The sequence below is a fragment of the Nematolebias whitei genome, chromosome 3 (assembly GCF_014905685.2).
Source record: "Nematolebias whitei isolate Nwh7 chromosome 3, NemWhi1, whole genome shotgun sequence".
Taxonomy (NCBI): Eukaryota; Metazoa; Chordata; class Actinopteri; order Cyprinodontiformes; family Rivulidae; genus Nematolebias; species Nematolebias whitei.
The window spans coordinates 40,848,680-40,859,382 of record NC_056500.1 but is presented as its reverse complement, the minus strand read 5'-3'; the positions used below and the strand labels follow the sequence as shown (position 1 = coordinate 40,859,382).

At 42.3% G+C, this 10,703-nt stretch overlaps 1 protein-coding gene across 1 annotated transcript in view; it reads right to left on the bottom strand.

Moving 5' to 3' along the window:
• Window positions 1-7,193, bottom strand: part of LOC119408127 (ubiquitin-protein ligase E3A) — an 18,571-nt gene extending 11,378 nt beyond the window's left edge. Inside the window, exons 1-5 of the mRNA XM_037674967.1 lie at window positions 7,145-7,193; window positions 2,857-2,903; window positions 2,356-2,612; window positions 1,091-2,277; window positions 852-996 (exon numbers count right to left, since the gene is read on the bottom strand). Coding sequence (XP_037530895.1) covers window positions 852-996; window positions 1,091-2,277; window positions 2,356-2,612; window positions 2,857-2,858 — 1,591 coding nt within the window. The 5' untranslated portion in view covers window positions 2,859-2,903; window positions 7,145-7,193. The remainder of the gene's footprint in view (window positions 1-851; window positions 997-1,090; window positions 2,278-2,355; window positions 2,613-2,856; window positions 2,904-7,144) is intronic.
• Between the last annotated feature and the right edge of the window lie 3,510 nt (window positions 7,194-10,703).

Below are 10,703 nucleotides of genomic sequence, written 5' to 3'. Positions count from 1 at the left end.
TGATCTGTTTCATGTTGTTGCTGATCTGTTTCATGTTGCTGCTGATCCGTTTCATGTTGTTGCTGATCGGTTTCATGTTGCTGATCTGTTTCATGTTGCTGTTGATCTGTTTCATGTTGCTGCTGATCTGTTTCATGTTGCTGCTAATCTGTTTCATGTTGCTGCTAATCTGTTTCATGTTGCTGCTAATCTGTTTCAAGTTGATGTGTTCATGTGTGCTCATCTGCTCACACAGACTCATGCTCATGTTCGTGCTGCTGTTCGACGTGATGTTTTTATGCTATTAGTGCTTAGTGTATTTTTAGTTGATGTTTTTCTTAGTTCATATCTTAGATGTTATTATTGTTTTTCTTATCATTTTATTGTTGGATGTAACTGGGAGCCTGTGTACATAATTTTACTCCACCACATGTACCACATGTGGTGCGAACGACAATAAAGAATCTCTGACTCTGACTCATGTTCAGGCTAAATTGTTACATCACATTGGGGTCACCCTCCAGTATGAAAGTGACCTTAAGGCTTAACATTGCTGCATAGATTCTGTTTTTCTGATTTGTTTAGGTTTTTATTATTATTTTATAATTTTTACTTTTGTGTGAATCTGCATTGTTTGATTTACCGGTTACTTTGCTGCTGGTACACCTGAATTTCCCCACTGAGGGACAATAAATGTTATTTTTATTCTATTCTATTCTATTCTATTCTATTCTATTCTATTCTATATCAGCATCTTGTTGCACCCCACTATGAAACAATTTGGTACATAAAATATAACGTAAGTTGAAATACTCTAACTTGTACAATGGACATGTGTTGATGCCAGAAGAGAAGCTGTAGATTGCTCTAACCTATGTCTGGATTAAAGATCTCCTCCAGTACCAACTGAAAGAACTCCTTAGAAACTCCTCCTTCGTCTACACCCTGCTCTCCCTCAAACTCAACAAACAGCTGCTTTTTCAGGTCAGACGGGTTCTCCATGGAGATCATTTCCAGCTGCAAAAGGAGGAGAATTGGATATTCAAACATCTACACACACAGGACCAGGCAATGACCAATCCAAATGAGACTGGAGTGCAGTGAAACTCACTCTGATGAGGGCGTCATCGATGATGTGGTCTCTTCTTACTTTGAGCTTCAGGTAGGGGTTGGGCTGCTGGCCCTGGACCATGCTGTAGAGAGCTGTGAGGCGCCGCTCGCTGTACATCCTAATTCTGTTGTCATAGTACAGCCCTTGATTCTTGGTTATGACGTTGAGGATGAAGGGACAGCTCTGGAAAGAAAACTTTGTTTCTGCGTTGACTTTAAAGAAAGTGAAATCTTTGTCCATTTCGATCACATCGTTCAACGATTCGTTGATAAAATCCTCAAACGGGATGAGGGGTTGTATACTATCTATGGAGCGTACACCCAACTCTTTCTCTAACGGGTCGACCAGTGGGCCCTTCTTATACAGCCGCTCTTCACCTAGCAGTTCGTGCAGCGTCAGCTCATCGGACTCAGCATCTTCCTCGTCTTCCTCACTGTGTTCAACGTCCACTTCCCCTCCCAGGATGCTTGCATAGAAGACAATCTTCAAGCACTGAGTGGCGGTCACTACGGTCTCATCATCGTTCACCAGATTTTCAGCGTTATATTCATTGCTAACAACAGTGAAAGTAATGAGCTGCTGGAAGGTTTCCATCATACGCCGGATGTTTGGGAGGTCGTACGTCGACCAGAGCTTTGATAGCCGGGCGAGAGCGGTCAACGGCAGCTTGCTCATTGCCTTGCAGAACAGGGGTAATGCCACTTCAAGATACTCTGGGCTGTGCAGATTACTGTTCTCCATCACAATAATGAAGATATTTAAGTAATCCGGATTGGTTTCATACACATCAAGATACTCCAGATCCAGTTCAACATTTGGAGTGAGGTAAATGAGTCCATTCACAAGAGCTGACTCCATCTGGTCGATGGACAGAAGTTTGTCGTAGACTCGCCGAACCGCATCAATGTCTACCGTCACGTCACAAGGGTCCAGCATTCCATTTGGAGTCTCACCTGGCAAAGCAGCTTCAGAGGAGGCAACCTTATTCTCTGAGGTCTCACTTTTCTCCTCGTCTTTTGAATTGAGCGTTCTGGCGGCACCTAGCTCATTCTTCCTGAAACTTTTCATGAGAGCATCTGCGTTGGAGAATATTCTGCCGATGACTCGTACGAGAGCAGAATAATCCCCTTCCTTCTCACAAAAACTCAGGATGCTACACACACAGTGCTCTGTAAGGTAATGGACATCTGCAATAAGAAAGCAAAATATCACAGAGCAGACTAAAACTCAGCATTCTTGAGATTCAGGAGTCTGTTTTAAGTTACCTGAGAATTCATCGGCGCTCATCTTACTGCCCATCTCGGAGCTTTCGTCAGTGCTGGACTTGACAGCAGGGTAGTAATCACAGAGTTTGGCATTCACCTTAAACAGATCGAGTGCTTTGGCAGCTGCCGAGTTGTTATCCAGAGGTTGAAAATCACAATGTGATGCACAAAACTCATTTGTGCAATTGCTATTTCCACAGCCTTCAGTTAACTGTCGAAAGTAGCGTTTAATTAATCTCTTTGCAGTCTCTCTGTTCCTTTGAGAAATAATAAAACAGGAAGACAGACTGAGCATTACACAATAAACTCGTTTTTACAATGAACATACATCACATACTCTGGCCCTCTGGATATCTAACATTGGTTTCTAGACACACAAACAAAAATAGCAATCAAAAGAAGGAAAGAAAACTACGAAACATATGAATCTTTTGTTTGCAAAAGAAAAATAAAAGTTTGTAAATTCTATTCCCCAGTTCAAACCCCAACATGGTGACTTACATTGGGCTGAATTCAGACTCTTGTTTACAGGCCTGGAGGACAGTACCCTGAAGAAAGGTATGAGCAAAATATTTTATAATTTGTACATATTGAACAAGTATGATACAGCTCAAAAAAGTAATAAAACAATATATATGGATTATTATTTTTTAATAGTAGAAAATAAGCTTCAGAACTGGCTAAAAAGGTGTGTATGTTCCTGGAATGATTATCAAAAACAAAAAAAATAACCAAAGCAGAGGTCTGCAGTCGGATGCGCTTGGTCTCGCTGCAGTAGTTTATTTTAACTTGGATCAAAAATACAAAGAAAATGAATATTATTTATATTTAAATCCACATTTGAAAAGGACAGTTTTACTTGTTTTCCTGTCCAATTGTATGCAAATTAGTAAATGAAAGTTCTGTAAGTGACTGAAACAAAAGAAATAAAAAGTAAAACCTATCACTCAGTTTGCCTTAGTCATTTCTTAGCCACTTAATAACATAATCATCAAACCTGCAGCCACATAGTGTTGTCTTTGTCTGAAGTCTACCAGAAAATGACACATTTACACACATTTGTGTGATGCTGAGATGAAATAAAGTGCTGTTATGCGAGTCATCATAATAAGGCATTTTACCTAAATACTGCGTTTCTACTACAATAGAAATTAGAAAAAAAATGCTTGCCTTTCAGGAAAAAACAAAACAAAAGTTAAATTAAATGAAAAATATCAGTAAGACAAGTAAACAAGACAAGTAAAGAAGTTGTCGACTTTGATCTCTCTGAGGGATTTTAAACTGTTAAGTTCATTACAAAAACCAATGCAGACATGTTCCTGTTTTTAGTATTTTACATCACTTTATAATGTGGCTTGTTTTTGTTCCGTTTTTATATCATTTCTTCTATTTACTTTTCATTTTCTATGCTTTTATACGATTGCCTATTGCTGTCTGTAACTCATCTGTGTTTAAAACATGTCTCTCTTGTAAATGAGTCTTCGTGACTCAATGACACACCTGTATAAATAAATCTAAAAAATGTTGTCGGGTCCTCTGGACCAAAAAACCAAAACAACAAAAACAACAACAACAACAAAATGTAGAAACGTTTTGTCTCTCATCCGAGAGACTTCCTCAATCTGAGGTGCTGTATTCAGCTCAGTCTCTTAAATAGCACCTTCTCAGAGTGGATCAACCAGTTTGCTGCTGACAACCAAAACCAGCTGATCACATGCTCAAGAAGGACCATCAGTCTAACAATGGGTCATTAGCACACTGATGGCTGTTTACTGTTCACAGAGGGCTGAGTGATACTAGCAATCACAGCATTGTAAGAGGGGGACAGTTGAACACAGAGGCCTCCACCCCTGTTTAATGATGGACGATTTCTTTTGACAAAGATGGCCTCCTTTAAGCCCCCAGTATACTGCCGCGATAGTATACAACTGCCCAGCGACGGACTGTTTTGTATGCGACACCAATGTATTAAATTCCCCTTCTTCATCCCTGATCTGGCTTTTTCTTTAGTTTTTTTGCCAAGAGGCAGTGATCTCTTCCTCCTCCATTGATGCCATGACTGAAATGGTGAGAAATTAAGGAATTTGTCACAAGCGAATTAAACTGGGTTTTAACAAAAAAAAATTTAGATCTTTTTATTAACAACATATAAACACAGAACACCGCTGCGGCGGAGGCTGCCAGCGCTCGCTTTTTTTTTTCTGACCTGTCAATCAATCCAGTAGGCGTGTCAGCAAATGACCAATCGGCGACCTCAATTTGTCCCGTAGGTTAACGCCCCTTGTCTGTGGAGCTGCTCTGCAACTGATCGGGGTGTACGCTGGAGTATCATGTCTGAACCCTCTGTGTACAGTACACACGTACGTACGCGTGACCGGACGTGGCAGTATACTGGGGGCTTTACTCCTCTCTCAAACCATCGTTCCTCTCTGTCCAGGAAGTGAACATCTTCATCCCTGAAAGAGTGACCGCTGGCCTGGAGATGAGTGTAGACCGCAGAGTCCTAGCCTGATGATGTTGATCTTCTGTGCTGGTCCATCCTTTTGGCCAGTGGCTGTTTAGTTTCCCTGATGTAAGACTGATCACCTTACACAATACTAGAAGTTCCTGGAGAAACTTTGATGGGGACTGCCAGGCTGTGGCTGATTTAAATTCTTGATTTGATAGTAAAAGGTGTTTGGGCAGCATGGTGGTGCAACTGGTAGAGCTGCTGCCTCTCAGCGAGCAGGTCCCCGGTTCAAATCCCAGTCCAGAGGCCCTTCTGGGTGGAGACTGCATGTTCTCTCCGTGCATGCATGGGTTTTCTCTGGGTACTCCGGTTTCCTCCCACAGACCAAAAACATGCATGTTAGGCTGATTGGTAACTCTAAATTGTCCCTAGGTGTGAGTGAGAGAGTGTGATGGACTTGCGACCCGTCCAGGGTGTACCCCGCCCCTCGCACAGTGATTGCTGGACATGGGCTCCGGCGACACCCGTGACCCAAAATGGAAGAAGCGGGTAAAGATAATGGATGGATGGAAGGTGTTTGGGTTCGCTCTCAACTACCACTTAACCAAATTTCAGCTGAATAGCTCTAAAAATGGCTGCGTTATAGTCAATTTTGTGTTTGCTGAGGTAGCCATGGCAGCCATGTTGGATCAAAATGGCTCCAAAACTTAAGCAGTTCTAGACATTTATCTGATGATTACTTTCTGTGAGTTTCAAACAAATCCAATAGTTAGTTTCTGTTTTCATCAGGAACCAGTTTGTTCACTCTGTCATGTGACTTGACAGCAGCAGTTAGTGTGAGGAGTGTTCTCATTCATTTCCTATGAAGAATATAGGTGTCTTTGTTAGCAAAATACGTCACCATGGTAACTCCGATTGTCAATAAAAGTAATAACAACAGGGCCAAGCTGGTCGTTTTGACATAACATTTGTGGGGGTACACATTGTGGTTCGGGCTGCATTAAAGTTGAAAGAAGAATAAGTTAACAACAAAGTCCATGCTCAATAATCCAGGTATACAATCCAACATTTTTCAGTCAGGTCATCTGGATTGTTGAGCATGGACTTTGTTGTTTTCAACCAGTTTGACAAGACTGTCAACAAGGAAGAGGGCCGGCATATTAATACAAATTATTAATACTGATCATTATTAATATCAATAATTAATCATTCTGATGAAAACAGAAACTAACAGGTGGATTTGTTTGAAACTCACAGAAAGTAATCATCAGATAAATGTCTAGAACTGATTAAGTTTGGGAGCCATTTTGATCCAACATGGCTGCCATGGCTACCTCAGCAAACACAAAATTGACTATAACTCAGCCATTTTTAGAGCCATACAGCTGAAATTTGGTTTAGTGGTAGCTGAGAGCGAACTCAAACTCCTTTACTATCAAATCAAGAATTTTAATCAGCCACAGCCTGGCAGTCCCTGTCAAAGTTTCTCCAGGATCTTTCTAATTCCTCTTTCTTATTTTGCTTAATGACATTTAACTCTTCATGTCATCCCTGAAATTCTGACACAGAATCACAAGTCCAAGTGTGAACTGTGTCACAGAGTAAACACAATAAAAACATGCATTATCTGCAGCATTGTTCATTAAAATAGCTCAACACTATTAATGTATCACAGAAAATATACAAACGGTAGGTACACTTAATGATATTGTAGACCACTGCATTAGGCAATACATTTAGCAAGTACTTTTACTTTTAACACTTTAAGTATTTTTTAAAGCGAGTACTTACTTTTATTTAAGTAAAAACGATAATGTGGCACTTCTAGTTTTACTAGAGTACATTTTTGTCTGTTTATTTGTACTTTTACATAAGTACAGTGTTTGAGTACTTTCTCCACCACTGCTGTATACCTGTCCAGATGTTTATACAGATGTTTATCCGTGTTCTTTGTTGCGGTTCCTGTTAGAACACGTGACAGTAATCCCTGTGACCTGATTGGTCAACTCAAGTGACAGACCGGTAAGGCATGTAATAAGAATTACCTCAGAGATAAACCTTTACACTTGTCAGGCAACTAGTCCAAAGAACCACAACCTATTACTATTCCGGGTTGAATAATAAAACAGTTGGAAGAAAAGGAAAAAATACAATGTGGCTGGATAATTGGATAATAATAATACCGCAGAGTACGTGAAAAAGCAGAAGTACGTCGAGCCGGAGGAGTTAAAAGTTTTACAAGAATCGTCTGCAGTTGAAGCTAACAAAGTAACAAAGTGAGCCTGTAACTCGGTGACATGGGGAAAGGTTCGCGTCTCTCTGTCAGCTTCATGTACCAACCTGTGATTTGTCAGCAGGTCCCGAGTCTGTCGGTGACTGTGCAAAAATAAAAATCTGCTTCTTGTCAGACTCACATCTGCTTCTGTTCGGTTTCTTCTGCTCCGTGTAAAAACACGACTCCTGTTCCCTCACGGAAATAAATAAAGTGTGACAGCAAAGGAAGAGGAAATACTCTTTTGTTTTTAGGTCAAAAGCAACGCGTACCACTCTAAAACCTTGTAAACAAGGAGGTGGTATATCCCAGCATGCAGCGCGAGGTTGTCAGACGTAATTTGACCCCCCCCCCCCCCCCCCCGTGAACCCCACCCAGTGCACGCGCGACCCTCAAAAACAAATCCAGTAATACGTTTACAAACTTATTTTTCTTGTGCATTTGATGAAAAGCAGTGATTTATCCAAGCGGGACGTTTATGGTTGGACAATTATGGCAAGCCCTTGTAGCAAATAATCAAGCCACTTTCCTGTACTATATTTCTTTTTTATTTAAGTGTTTCATTTTAAATCACAGTCAGAGATAATCCAACAATTTTCAGTCAGGTCATCTGGACAGTTTCTTATTTCGCTCAAACGTTTCACCTTCCATCCGGAAGTCAAGGAAACACAACAAAACTGATTCTTCCCCCAAACAGCTTACAAACCAGCTATGTTGGTGCTAAGATGGTGGCACCCCCCCCCCCCTCCCCGTCGACAGTCATGTCCATTTGAACCAGTTTGACATGACTGTCGAAGACCCAAGGCTACTAACGTCTCCCTCTCAGGGGCCAAACCTTCAAGTTCCTGTGCCTGAGTCAGGAGATCTTTGTGAACTGGAAGATGCCATGGTCCTCCACCCAGCGCATGCGCGCTATGCTCCAGCATTTGAGGCGAACCTGTACAGCGTGTTCGTTTGTGGGTTCACTGTGCCCTCTGTTAGACGCAATTTTAAGTGGGACAGAATGTTTAACTCTGTGGTAAATGGTAAATGGACTGCACTTATATAGCACTTTTCTATCTTATCCAGATACTCAAAGGGGCAGAATTCCCCTTTTATTTCTGAATTTTGAGGCTAAACAGCGTGAACACAACATTTTTATTATTTCTGGTGATTGAAAACAACATTGTCCTCCTATTGCACAAATAGCAGGGGAATGAGAAATGTGTGTGTGATGCATGTCTAGACACGTTAGTCTGCTTAATCGGGGTCTTTTTAATACTGAAGCAGACCGTACACGATGAGCTCTCCTTTTGCCCTGTGAGTAGAGAGCCACGGGACGAAGCGGTGCTTGGACCATGCAGGCTGTCCGGGTCGTGGGCTCTCTCACTGACCCCCAGGGAAAGGCAACTTCTGTGATTCAGTCTATGGTGGAGGCTTCTTTTGCACGGGGCATTGAGAGAAGGAAATGTTGATGTGGAGGCACGGCCCTGTGACTGTTGGGGTTTTTGGGCTTGGAATAATGTTGTATTGGCATCCCCAGACTCCTCTTGTTTTCTCCTTTGATCATAGCAGGGTCTGAATCTTGTCCAAAACTTGTCCAAATAGTCTGATAGGCTCGACAGCCTGATGGAGAAAATCTGAGCAGTGGTGCTCTAGCAGCTCGGTGAGAGTGTGCCACAGGTGTCACTGCATGACAACTGCTTCCGCCGTGCCTTTTCCAAGAGTGATAGGTGTGGGGCTGGAAAACCGAAAGATAAAATCAGGCATCCTGCAGACCTCATACGCCAGCCTGGTGGTGTTTTCTCTGGTCTGCGGTGTCTCCTGTAGCTCCTGCAGCTTTTCTGCCTTGTACACCTGCAGCACTGAGGCCCTATTGAACACACATGCAGCGAGACCCTGGGTATGGTATATTTTTTCCAGCTGTACTGTAGAGAACTGACAATGCTTGCTAGGGCAAGTGGGTTTGCTGGATGATGCATTCAATGTGGGTGCCAAGTGGGCTGTATGAAAAGACCTGTAGACTCCATGTTTTCCAAGTCCATAAACGGGGAGAAAGACAGAGATAATGGGGCCTTAAGGGATGCCCAGTACCATGTCAGCTACGTAAAAAATTCTGGAAAGACAGTTAGTTTGTATCTTATCGAGGTCTGCTGTTTCAAGAGAAAATAATTACCCGGGAGTCTCGTCTGAAGCTGTCGAGATGTGGGAGCGGGCCACGGCACATTGAGACACTTGGCCGCTCTGCAGCACAGCTCGAACGAGGCTGGAGTGGATCCGTGAGCAGTTGGCGCCACCGTCTTCTGTGACAACTCTTCCCCTTCCTCGCCAGCACCGATCTCATCTCCAGAAAGGCCACCCAAGACTGTCATAGAGATCTCATCCGCCAGCAGCATAGTCTGCATGCCGAACTTGGCCAGGTCCTCATCCACATCACTGGTGGGAAGGAGTTCACCTATTTGCTCACCCTGGGATAATGTCGCGGCGCTGTCCTCCATCTCGTCGGGCTCCAACTCTGCGGTTGGTTCAAGAGTCTCGGACAGCAGCGTATCCCTTGCTGCAGTAGAATTCACCACCCTTTTTTTGTCAGGAATTCCAATAAAATAAAATGAAGATCTGATTTGTTTTTAAGTTAATAGTTTTATTGATTAATGATGAATTGTTTTAAATGCATACTTTCATACGTCATCACAAGTAAATTACTGTGAAACTAATGCTAAGTTTGTTGATTTAAATTTCAGCTACAAACAATAAAGTAGCCTGACTGACTCTATAAAGTACAAGTATAATCAGCTAATTAAATCAGCTACTAAATTAGCGTGAAATAAACCAAATGTGTAGTAGAAATGTGAGTTGGAGTGTTTTAGTTCACTAAGAATGCATCTTTCCTGGTTTATTCATGAAGTCAAACACACACACATCTCTCTCTCTCTCTTTCATAACCTCTTCATAAACAATAAATCACATCTGTCATGTAGACAGGAAGTGAAAACCTGCTGCCATCTCATTCTGCTATAGAGCCTTCGTAAATTATGCATCATCTAATCGAAGTGCAGCATTCTGCTGGTGCATACATGTTGATTACTCTGTCAGTGCACAAGAAATAAACCCAGTTTTACTCTTATTAATGTGACTTTTGATTTCTGGGCCCATCATTTCTTACGTCACATAGCAAAACTGGGCAGCTGTGGCTGAGTGGATAGAGCAGTCGTCCTCCAATGCAAGAGTTGGGGGCTTGAATCCACCAGCAATCACATACTGAAGTGTCCCTGGGCAAGACACTAAACCCCTCATTGCCTCCGATGTGTGTCCTATTATTGTATGGATGCACCCTTAAAGCACTGATTAGTCTCTTTAGAATGATTTGTTCAATAAGCTTTGTAGATATCTTGTAGAGTGCTGTATGAATGGGTAAATGAGGCACAGACTGTAGTGTGAAGCGCTTTGAGTGTCTTCAGTGGCGCAAAAAGCGGGTATGCAGCGTATGCAACGCATAGGGGCGCTGCACTGCAGGGGGCGTCAAAACCCTCTGTAGAAAAAATGTTTTTCTAGTAGGCATTTTCTAAATGATCAATAACAGGGGAACAGCACTGATTAGGCGCCCCTCTGCTCCTTCACCTCCCCTCTGCTCCTTCACCTCCCCTCTGC